The sequence below is a fragment of the Trichosurus vulpecula genome, chromosome 8 (genome assembly GCF_011100635.1).
Source record: "Trichosurus vulpecula isolate mTriVul1 chromosome 8, mTriVul1.pri, whole genome shotgun sequence".
Lineage (NCBI taxonomy): Eukaryota > Metazoa > Chordata > Mammalia > Diprotodontia > Phalangeridae > Trichosurus > Trichosurus vulpecula.
The window spans coordinates 92,782,728-92,795,810 of NC_050580.1; the positions used below are offsets into that span (position 1 = coordinate 92,782,728).

Sequence of the window (13,083 nt, forward strand, 5' to 3'; positions counted from 1 at the left end):
CATATATGATTATCTTTTCTATTATAATGTCATTTTCTTGACGGAAAGGACTGTCTTTACATCTGTCTTAGTATAACTCCAGCATATGGAATGGTGCCTGGCATATAGTCAATTAATTATTGTAGTTGATATTTTTAAAGTAAAAGATTAAGAAGCTAGCTCTCTGAATATCTCAAATGCCTATCTATACTGGTCAAATTTCATATTAATTATTTATTTTTCTTTGAGTTCAGTCACAACTTTTATAAAGATAAAGGAAAAACATTAAAATTATATTCTAGCCCAGAACTCATGTCAAACTACTCTATCAGCATTTTAAGTCAATTAAAATACAATCTAAGCCAACTAGATAAAACAGCACAGTATTACTTAAATAACTATTAAACCTAAAATTTTATTTCTATTTTCACTTATATTAAAAACATTTAGATTACAAAAATATCTGCCCCCTTTAGTTATACAGTTATAAATAGGTGAAAATACACTTTTATGATAAATTTAGGTTATAATCCAACTAGTAAACTTATTTCAAAAATAATTTTTAATTAAAAAAATTAAAATTGGGTTTCCATTTATCTAAAATACCAAACAAGTCATAGTTTATGGCATATAGCAAAGTACTATGGATTTGAAGTCACAAGGTATAGGAAAATATCCAGGCTCTTTAATGTGCAAATTTGGACAAATCTCTTGACCTCTAAGGGACTCAAAAAAATGAGGAGGTGAGAGTAGATGTTTTCTAAATTCCCTTCTAATTCTAAATACCAAGACATGTTTCACAGAAAGGGTTATCATCCTGGTCCTATCAGTAAAGAGAAACATTCTATCATCTGAATCATAATATGTTTGATATAAAAACAGCAGGAAAAGCCTTAAATCATAATCCCCTCTATTCTATTAGGTTATCAGTGAAATAAAACCTCACACTTTTGTTCTACAGGACTGTACACTCCACAGAGACAGGAAACTGTTTCCTGCAGTATTCTACATGCTACAGTGCCCTGTACATAAAGGCAATTAATAAATACTGCCTGGATTTCATTTACATAATAGCTAGCTAAATGGGGCAATGGATAGAGTACTAGGCCTGGAGTCAGGAAGACTCATCTTCCTGAGTTCAAACCTGGCTTTAGACACTAGCTGTGTGACCCTGGGCAAGTCACTTAACCCTGTTTGCCTCAGTTTCCTCATTTGTAAAATGAGTTGGAGAAGGAAATGGCAAACCATTCCAATATTTTTACCAAGAAAACCCCAGATGGGCTCACAAATAGTTGGACACAAATGAAAACTGAACAATAGGGATGAATCTCAAATTGTTCAAGTTCAGAATTTTATAATATTTAAATCTTTTTTAAAAAGAGGGTCCTAGTAGCCACTTAGAATATAATTATGTAACCACGTCTCATGGAAAACTAAGCAATTCACTGCTAGCTATGTCATACATATGACTATTTTGTGTTAAAAATAAAGAGTAAGAACTCTGAAATATACTAGCTATGTGGCAATGTGATAAGTCACTTAACCTCTCAACAATCCTAGGCAACTTGTAAATTATAAATGAAGTATAAGTTGCTTATCTGTAGGAAAAAAGGGAATTTATACAAAAGAAGATCTTTATATCAACAGTCTACACCCAAAAAATGAAAAAATAATCAAGTCTGAACTACAGAAAGCACTTCTAAAAAATCATGCTGGAAAAGTAAGATGAAATCAACTTGCGCAATGGCTTACAAGCCAGGCTAAGGATGAAGTTTATGCAGTTTATCCTACAGGCAACAAGAAACTGCTCAAGTTTTTGAACAGGGAAATGAAATGACATACATGGTCAGGCCAATCCAAAGCATTTGGAAAATTGTTTGGGCAGTTTAGTGAAGGATACATTAAAATGGGTGACCTCATTTAGGAGGCTACAAAAATAATTTAGGAGAGAAGTAATAAGGGCCTGAATTAGGGTTGTGGCCATGTGAAAGATACCATGGACGTAGTGTTTACGCGTACGTATTAAATTGTTTCTGGAATGATCATAAGAATGTATCTCACAGGTTTTACTTATAACAATAATCAGGCTTGAATCATAATTATGAGACAACTTTTTTAAGTTAAGCATATACACTGAAATCAAAACTCAGAATCATCCAAGATCAAGATTAAATTTTAATAAACAAATGACTTAAGATAGACCATAACACCAAAGGCCCCTTTTCACTGCCTTTCATTTTCATGTATATACACTATTAGCTCAAGAAAAAAAAATGAATCAAAGTCATAATTAAAGATCTGGTTAAGATCTATAATACCCTCATCTTCGATGAGAAAAATACAGCAGATCTAAAGTAAGTATTTAATAATTAATAAATTAAGGTACTATTTATAGGTCGAGGGTTTTTTGGTATGAACTTTAGAAACTGAAACTTACCTGAATGGAGTTGAACTTTCCCAATAACACCTTCCACAAGCCCCAAACAAATGGGATTCCAGGCCAGAAGGAGGTCAGTGGCTAAAATAAAATAAAAAAGCCTTTATTTTAAAATCCACTAATATGAGAAAATGTAGTAAAATGCCTAAAGCAGCGTACTTTAAAAACAGTAAAATGGCTAACAAGTGACTATTGAGTATGAAACATGATCCAAATTAAAAGAGAAGGGTCTTACTATAACAATGAAAAGGAGGCTTAGCATTTTCTCCCCACATTTCTGATGAATAGACCTCATTATGATCTTGGATATTTGAAGGATATGCAGTTTTTCAAGAGTGGGTACATGTTCTTTCCTCTGGTATGTAACAGACTGTCTTCTAGAACTGCTGAATTCCTGCCACCAAAAAAGCTGAGTCGTTATTCTCATCCATTATCACCAAATTTTGGGGGTGGATGAGACAGGGATTAGATCAAATGACTACAAAAGGTCATACTAGATAGGTCACCATTCAGGGAAAATCCTAAACCTTAGAGTACAATGGTAAAGCAGCAAAGGCTTTGGAGTCGGTAAAACCTAGGTTGAAATTCCAGCTGTGTTGTGTGATGACGTTAAGTCATTTAACTTCCCTGGATTAGTATTCTCTATTCTATAATATAATTATATAATATGCATATAATACATTATTATATATAATTATATTGTGTATATAATATATAATTCTATAGTAGGATTAAACTAAATGACCTCTAAAGTCAGATCTTAATCTTTTCTCTGAAGTGAAAAAGTGCTAGGTTACTACCATGGGGACACCATTAAATGAACTACACTTTGGCATACCTACTTTGACATTTATATGTCTATTGGACTATTGAATACAAAATGACAAAATTCCCCTATAACAAAATAATTAGTCTCTCAGTTTTAAAAGCCAAAGAGAGGGTTTTACATTTGATCATGCTGGTAACAGGGAGTAACTATTATTAAACAAGGTTAGAGCTGCATTTTAGAAAAATTACTTTTGACAGCTGAGTGGCAGCTGACTATAGAGAGAAAGCCTTGCGGTGGGGGGGGGGCCAACTAGAAGGCTATTGCAAGTATCTGGACATGAGATAGTAAGGGCTTAGACCAAGGTGTTAGTGTTTGAACAGACAGAAAGAGATCTCTGTGAGAGATCTTATAAAGGCAAGATTTGGCGACTAATTGGATATATGAAGTGAAAGCAAGTGAGAATGAGAGGATGATACCAAGGTCATGAACATAGTATTAGGGAAGTTCAGTTCAGAAGAGGGGAGGCTTTGAGGCACAGGATAATGAGTTGTGTTTTATACAAAGTTAGAAATGCCTATGGGACATTTGGTTTGAGATGTTCAAAGGGCAATTTGATGATAGGACTTTTGAGGGTTACATAATCTTAAAATACTACTGAAAGGAACTTGTCCTAATACTAAAAACAAAGTCATTACAAGTAAAACATATTAATAATTAGTAAACTAAGGAACTGTTTAGTTTTATTGTAAGAAATTTGTTGGCTTAATACCTTTTGTCTAGCCAAAGCCTGTCACTAATTAAAATATTCAGCTAAACTTGCAAAATTCAACAAAAACTTGTAAAATTCACAATTCCTCATCAAGAAGTAGTGCTGACAACACAAACTAAAGAGACCTTAAACAAAAGATATAAATATGGAAACAGGGAAAATAATGGGAAAAAGTGAAAAAGGAGACCCTGCAATCCCAGATCTCAAAATTATGCTACAAAGCAATAATCGTAAAAATTATTTGGTACCACTTAAAGAGAAAGGTTCATGAGTGGAAAATATTAGGTACAAAACATATGGAAGCAAACAAACACAGTAAAATAGTGTTTGATAAAACCCAAAGGCCCTGAGACAAGGGGCTACCACAACTGTAGCAAGAACTCACTATCTGACAAAAGCTACTGGGAAAACTAGTAAGCTAGTAGCTTAGATCAATACTTCACATGACATACCAAAATAAACTCCAACTGGAAACATGACTTAACACATAAAAGGTCACATCATAAATAAATTGAAGGAACAAAAAAGAAATTACCTTCTGTACTTATGGATAGAGAAAGAATTAATGATGAAACAAGGGAAAGAAAGAATCATAGAATATACAATGGACAGTTTTAATTACATAAAACTGAAAAGTATTTGCACAAAGCCAAGCAAAATAAAGGAACTGATTCAACTATATAAGAACAAGAGTCATTTCCCCAATAAAGAAATAATCAAAGTATATATGAATAGGTAGTTCTCAAAAGAAGAAATGCAAACTATCACAAGCCACATTAAAAAAAAATGCTCCAAATCACTAATGATAGGGAAATCCAAATTAAAGTTAACAGGTTCTGCCCCTACTTGACAGACAAGGATAACCTCCAAAAATGGCAACTGTTTTAAGAGGAAAAAAGAGACAGATTGACACATTGTTGGTGGAACTGTGAACTGGTCCAGCTAGTCTGGAAAGCAATTTAAAACTATGCTTCAAAAGTTACTAAAGTATATACCTTTTACCCTGTGATACACCACCCAAAAAAAATTAGAGAAAAGTATTCATATGTAAAAATAGCAGCTCTTTCATTACAGAAAAAAACTAGAAATTATGGGAAGGCCCATTAATTGGGAAATGGCTGAACAAATTCTATATAAATATAGTATAAATATAGAATACAATTGTCCTGTAAAAAAATGATAAAAGGGACAGTTTCAGGGCAACTAGAATGAAGTGAGCAAAACTAAACCAATTTACACTAGGGCAGCAACAATGTAAAAAAATTTTGAAAAATTTCAGAATTATGAAGGATGCAATAACCAACCACAATTCCAGAACTGATTGTAAAGCCTTAGCTACTCTACCTTCTGAGAGAGGTGACAGATTTATGGTACAAAATAAGATTTTTTTTGAACAATGCAGAAATTAATTTTGCTTGATTAGCCATTTTTGATAAGGGTTTTTCTTTCTTTTTTAAATTGGGGCAGGGATGAAGTGCCTATAGAGTTACCAAAAAAAGGAAAAAGAAACAAAAGAAAAGGAGGTCACTGAGGGATTTTTTCAAAGCACAACAGATAAAAAGGCTACTTAAAAGGAAAAATAAGAGAGATTTGCCATTTCATGGGCAATGTTCTCTTTTTCTAATCATTTTGTACATGGAAAGATTGATTTCGTTTGGTATTTAGTAAGTCTAGAATAAAATCATAAGAGGATTTTCTTTTCATGCTATTAAGGAAACTTCCTTTTGTTACATGTAAATCAATGTCTCATTTCATTCTGATCCCAAACTACAAGAGACTAAATTAGGCCTAGCCCGGAACACTTATGTGGTTTATGAATCTACATTGTCAGAGGTAATCCTAAATCAATGAACTTACCCATCCTTCAATCTACTGGAGTAACAATTAACTAAGAATTCTTTTTTTTTTTTAATTCATTTCAATTATTGTCAAAAGGGAGAAACATCTGGAGGGTCTGTTTCAGAAATTTCAACTAACTCTGAATGGAAAGATTATATTTAATATAAATAATAACTTACACTTGAATTCTGATAGTTTGATTCCATTCATTTATTAAGCATCTATGATACGCTAAACATTATACAACAAGGTTATATATAAACGAAAAGTGAAATGAAAAATGCCCCTCAAGAGGATTACTTACTACTGCAGGAAGACTAAAACAGGCTAACAAATTAAGTAAAAACAAAGTATACACACAGTAATACAAAGTATTACAAAGTAATACAAAAGGGAGAGCATGCTTATAACACGGTAACTCTTTCTGGTCTAAGAGAAAGAACAGTCATTTTAACATAATGTTCACATGTCAAATCTTCGTAAGTCTATCCATTAATTTAGGGTACAAACAATTCAAACCATTGAACAGTACCTTGCACATAGAATGTTCTTGATAAATGTTTAATTGGATTCAAACGTAAACAGAAATTCAATGTGCTTCTTACTCGTTTGAGTTTTTACCCCTTCATTCCACCTAGCAAAAATAAGGATGCCAAATCAGAAGATTACAGAAGATTCTGACAGCTACTATAGAAAAAAATCACTAAATAAAAGCAATAGCATTATGAGAAATACAAAGGTCTTGAATTACTATTAAAATAAAATTCCATTATGGAAAACAAATCATTCAATCTATATAGAATTTGTGTCACGGCCATTGTTCTACATTTTCCAGCAGCTGAGGCCTCCAGAAATCATTACAAATTTTTCACGGCGATAATGTGAGAAAGTGAAACATGACGCTGAAGAACATTATTTAAAAAAAAAAATGGATTTCTGTTTCAGGAGCAGCCCAGCAGGTTTGAAAGTACCTTGTAATTCCCTAAATGCAGGCCAGCCCACTCTCCTCTTAGGAAATTCTGCGGTCCTACTCACTTTCTGTCTGCAATATCTACCTAAGATAGATGGACTGATAGCCAGCCCTTTGAGTTGATCCACTCAATTGTTTATCATGGCTCACACTCTAAGATACCAATTATTACTCATTTTTTACTTATGTCCAGGATTACTAAAAATTGCTAAAAAGCCCTTCCAAAAAAGGCTTATTTATGAAAGACCATAAATATTACAAAACGAGATAAGCAGAACCAGGAGAATAATTTATAAAATAACAATATTGCAAAGACAATTTGAAAGACTCAGGAAATCTGATTAACACCATGTCCAAACACAAGTCCAGAAGACTCATGATGAAACACGCTTGCTCACCTTCTGTTAGAAAGGTAATGGACTCAAGAGTAGAGAGTGAGGCCTTTTTTTTTTTTTTAATATGGACAATGTGGGAATTTCTTTACTTAACTATATAAGCTTGTAATGGGATTTCTTCTTTTTTTCAACATGGGGAGTTTGTGAGAAGGGAGATGTTTGTTTGCAAATAAATTTTTTTAAAGGACCATAAATAACTACTAATCCATCTCAAAAAAGTCCTTGTGAATTACCTGCACATACATGAAAGTTATCTTTGATTAAATATGACTAAGGCTTTACTTCTTTTACAATAAGACTTCCCCAAAATATTTCTTACAGTGCATACAGTACAACGACTGAAAGGTACAAAGAATACAAGGGAGGGGGGAATCAATTAACATTTATTGACACTGCTCTGAGCCAAGTACTCTAAAGAGAAGCTCACAAAAAGTCCCTGGCCTCAACCAGCTTTGATGCTATCAGAGTAAAAGCATACATGGGATGCTCTGCCTCCTGACTGCTCTGGCTTCCTGCAAGTCCCAACTAAAATTCCACCTTCTAGAGAAGCTTTTCCCAATGTCTCTTATTTCTATAATGCCTTCCTTCTGTGGATTATTTCCAGTTTATCCTGTATGTGTGTATGGTTTGTTAATACCTAGTTATACTTGCATGTTGTCTCCCCCATTAGACTTCAAACCCTTCAAGAGTAAGAACTTTTTCACCTTTGCATTCCCAGTGCAGAGCACAATGCCTGACACATAGTAAGCTCTTAACTGACTGACATAAATCTTAGGCAGACACATGAATCTGATACCATCTGGGTACCTAAAAATGTTAAGTAATCATTTTTATTCTTTCTACTGAGGACAAGCCTATACAAGTCTGACAAATATAGGTTTACAGGAGGAAGAATGACACCCCCATGCATAGTGACACATGAACAAGCAGACTGTATGGGCTCAAAAGAACATAATAGGCATTAAAGAGCATGTTATTCCAGGAATTTATGGAATCAACTCCTTATGTATGCATGCACACACACACACACACACACACTTGAGTGGCTCTTTTGTAGACTCTTCAACTGACCACAACAAGCAATTAGGAGCACAGCTTCAACACACATCAGGGAAAAGAATGTAGAACTGGGTAAGGGTAGAAAGTATTTTTAGAATAATTTTATTGTAATCCTTTTATTGTTATTTTATTGTACCACTTATATTTCCCAATGTATACAGTCCCCATAATCCCAGACAGACATCCCTTTATAACAAAGAATAAAAAAGAAAAGAAATAGCACATTATCCATGTTATTCCAATTTTGCAAAGAGTGAAAAGAGATACAGAAGAGGACTTCTTATCAAGGATTATAAATATTGAAGTTCAATGACCCTTACTATTGAAAAATAAAAATAATATTAAAAGGGCAACAGCGTATGATATACTGAAATTCTATCTGGATCTGTTGGGAGGACTTTCATCTATATGACCTTTACTATGTGATATCAGTAGGGGCAGTTAGGTGACACAGTAGACGGAGTGCCAGGTCTGCACTCTTAGGAAGATGAGTCTTATTGAATTCAAATATGGCCTCACACTAGTTGTATGAATCTGAGCAAATCACTTAATTCTGTTTGCCTCAGTTTCCTCATCTGTAAAATGAGATGGAGAAGGAAGTGGCAAGCCACTCCAGTATCTTTGCCAAGAAAACCCCAATGGAGTCACAAAGAGTTGGACAGGACTGAAAAACAACTAAACAATGTATGTATCAATAGCAAGAAAAACACACAATTTATAAAACTATACAAAGTTTTCTACACATAATAGTTTATACTTATGAAAACACCATATTTTTATACTCTGATAATCTTTAGACCCATTACTTGAAATGTGAGAGGTAGGGTGGCATTGTAGACATGAAGTTGACCTTGAATTCAGGAAGACCTAGATTCAAGTCCCACCTCTGACAAGTTTTTGCTGAACAACTATGGGCACCTCTCAGTGCCTGAAAGCAAATGAGACTAAGTTGTGGAACAAATGTCATCGTCATCAGGAGGGGGCTTACTGGGAAATCCTACACCAACAAACCATTGGTCGAATCCAAAAGAAAAAAATAAGTCTACTATTGCTTTGAAGTAATAGAGACAACTCTTTAAGATCCCTGGGGCCCAAATGGTTTTGAGAACACTTAAGTCCCTCCCTTCCCTCTTTAACTCCCTCTCTCTTATCTTTCCTTTTTTCTTTTCTACTCTCTCCTTCTGTGTCCCTCCTATCTCTCTCTTTTATCTTTTATCTTTGTGAAATCTCTCTCTTTCTCTCTCTCTCTCTCTCTCTCTCTCTCTCTCTCTGTCTTTGTGTCTTTATCATTACCACTTGGAAAATATTGGTTTTAGAGAGGCAGCAATAACCACAACCAGCACAGTACAGTGGAAAGAACAATGTATTTCAAGCCAAAGGGCCTAGCTCCCTAGCTCCACCACTTATTTATTATCTGTGTGACTTTGGGCTAATCATTTTACTTCTCTGGGTTAGTGTACTAATCTGTATGTAAGCTGATAGCACAAGCTCTCTCTCTCTTCCTCCTCCCCCTCAAAACAATCACCAGAGCTCAAAACCAGTCCAACCCCAAAAGTCATTTTCACTTTCTGGCTTGTTGTCATCCCCTAGTTTTAACGGGGGTGGGGGGAGCGGGGAATCTTCAAATGTAGCTTACTTATAGCTTGTGTTTAAATTTCTCCAGCTCCCAAGCAAGTACTCAAGGTAATACACACAAAAAATGCAAGGAATCCACAAACTGATAGAGAACACTTATGGTACTTGCGGGAGTTCATAAGCAGATGCAGAAAACAGAGAAAGCACTTTAATAACTTAAAATAACACTTCAATAGCATTTAAAATAGCCCCAAACTCCCCTAAGAAGGTAATCTCATTTTAATCCTGCTGAACAAGCATTTCTTCTTCCTACAAACCCATTCTCAGGATAACTATGTAATAGCAGGGAGGAAAGTGAGATGCAAGTCTGCTGTTTGTCCTTCATTCTTGAAAAGGACCACGACATCAGGGAAGTGAAGCCATGACTTGCAAGTGAACTGGATTTAAGTAATGGAAGGCTGCTCAAAGTTACCAGCCTCACTTTCTCCTCCAGAGCCATCTGGGTCTAGTGCCAAGATATAAATCAGGAAGACTGGAGATGGCCCTGGACACAGTGGGAGACCTTGGCCTTTTTAAGTTAAAGTATTTAACAGGTCTAAGTCTAAGGCAACACCCGTTCAGTCATTAGGGCTAGCTAAAAAATGAGGCAGACAAGGGCCTCTTTACCTAGTCAAAAAAAAAATCAAACTGGAGAAGGAAGACCCTCAAGAGTTTTTGGCCAAAACAGATGTTTACTATTTACATTCATTCTGAGCCAATCAGGGCCCAATGACCAAGTGGGGCTTGGCCTGGGACCTACTGTTGATCAATCAATGAGAGCCAGGGTGATCTGGGTTTAAGGCATGGTCCTCAAGAAAAAAAATCTAGCATGGAAACCCCAAGACATCTTGAGGTTTCCACGATCAAAATTTGCATTCCTTCAGGCAGAGCACCTCCAGGTAAGGATATGATATAGTATGTGGACAGAGGAGAGGAAAGGGGAAGAAAGGGCAGGGGAGAAGAGTAGAGGGAGGATGGAAAGAAGGAGCTGAGCTGCCCAACTGGCCAGTTCCAACTACTATTCACAGAGGTTGTAGTTTGTCCTTTGTTCTCGAAGAGGACCATAACATCAGGGAGGTGATGCCATGATGTTCACATGAATTGGACTTCAGTGAGGAAGGGCTTGCTTTTTTGCAAGGTATGTCAACTGTCTTAACAAGTCCTCAGAAAGCTTTAGGCAAGTACATATAACTCTCATTTGTTCCCGACCCAAAGTTTCCCATTATTGAGTTCTGTCATGGGGAAAATCATTTATGCACACATACCACTATAAGCCCTTAATGGTTTGCCCTCTACACAGGGAAAAATGAAAAGACAAAGCAAATGATCTGGTCTGTAAGCTCACTTTCATAGACAATGGAGAAGGGCAGCTCCTCCAACAAAAATCCATTCTCCTATGTTCTACATAGACAATCACAGTGAAGGCAGCTGAGTCACTGAAAACCTTAAGGTCCTATTATGTTTTTCTACAATTAAGTTTACCCAAAAAAATCAAGATAAACACTGCCATCCTTATTTCAGACAAATTAGGTAGTATTTTATTTCTACAATGAAAAGTACTCTTGTCTTTTTGGTATACAGAAAATAAGTTAGCACTAAGTATAACAGTGCCTACATAAAATGTGAGTCATTCATTCCAATAACCTTACTGTGAAAGAGACACACCCATAATCCCAAGAAAAAGCATATGCTCTAAACTGATCTTGTAATAAGTTATGCATTGGCAAATTCAACAGTTCCTGTTGGAAGTAAAAAAGGCTGGGGTGTAACTAGTTAGACTCAAGTCTCATTTCCTGCTTAGAACAAAAAGAATTGATAGGAATGAGAATTAACATTGGCAAAAAAAAAAAATGAACTAAGAAAAAGATAGTAATTATTAGCTTATCAAGCTTCTTAACTATGTTTTGACAATTTAATGAAATACATTTTGACAATTTAATAAAATATATTCAAAGAAAATGTGCCCAAAATTAAGAAGCCATCTTGTAAACAAAAGACTTTAAACTCATTTTAAACTTTAAATATGCCAGTTGTGTACTAACATACTAACTAGTTCTCCAACAAGCATTAAAGTCAAGCATCTAGTCTGATTCAGAAACTCTAGTATTTAGTCCTTTCCCAGTATAAATGCCAATTAGACACAGGTTAGACCCTACTATGTAGTATTATTGTCTTAAACAGCAAAAATTATAAATTCTTTTGATAAGATCATGTCACATGCATGTAAATTCATCTAAGTAGAAAAAGTCACAGATTGCATAAGACATTATGAGTGGGCAGAAAAGTGGTAGATGTTTCAGTGTGAGAAGATATATCAGAAGACTTTTCTGAAAAATAAAGACAAAATATACTTTTAAGATGACACACTCAAACCTAGTTCTTTTTTTCTTTTTTTTAATATTTTTTCTCTTAACAATTATTTTATTATTTAATATTTTAGTTTTCAACATTGACTTCCACAAGATTTTGAGTTACAAATTTTCTCCCCATTTCTACCCTCCCCCCCCATTCCAAGATGGCATATATTCTGATTGCCTCGTTCCCCAGTCAGCCATCCCTTCTGTCACCCTACTCTCCCTAACTCATCCCCTTTACCCTTACTTTCTTGTAGAACAGGATAGATTTCTATACATAATTCCTTATATATCTTGTTTCCCAGCTGTATGCAAAAAAAATTTTTTTTGAGCATCTGCTTCTAAAACTATTCTCTCCCCTCTTCCTTTCCCACCCACCCTCCCTAGGAAGGCAAGCAATTCAACATAGGCCACACATGTATCATTATGTAAAACACTTCCACAATACTCATGTTGTGAAAGACTAACTATATTTCCCTCCATCCTATCCTGTCCCCCTTTATTCAATTTTCTCCCTTGACCCTGTCCCTTTTCAAAAGTGTTCCCTTTTGATTACCTCCTCCCCCATCTGCCCTCCCTTCTATCATCCCCCCTTTTTTATCCCCTTCCCCATACTTTCCTGTGGGGTAAGATACCCGATTGAGTGCGTATGTTATTCCCTCCTCAGGTCAATCCGATGAGAGCAAGATTCACTCATTCCCCCTTACTTGCCCCCTCCTTAAACCTAGTAGTTCTGACCTAGGAAAGGGGTCTAGGAAATAACTATAGATATGGTCACAATATACTGCTGCAGCCAGAGACCAGCAAACACTCATTAGCAGATATTCTACCTGTAGACAAACACATAGTACTTTATGGTTCTCTTCATCACAGTTCAAGACAAACAAAAGTGGGATAC

The 13,083-nt window shown here is 35.3% G+C and overlaps 1 protein-coding gene across 2 annotated transcripts in view; it reads right to left on the reverse strand.

The window, feature by feature from the left end:
- INPP5F (inositol polyphosphate-5-phosphatase F) overlaps positions 1-13,083 on the reverse strand; it is an 87,679-nt gene that overhangs the window by 59,504 nt on the left and 15,092 nt on the right. For both annotated transcript variants that reach the window (XM_036735273.1, XM_036735274.1), the window contains exon 2: positions 2,417-2,497. In XM_036735273.1, the coding sequence (XP_036591168.1) occupies positions 2,417-2,497 (81 nt within the window). The remainder of the gene's footprint in view (positions 1-2,416; positions 2,498-13,083) is intronic.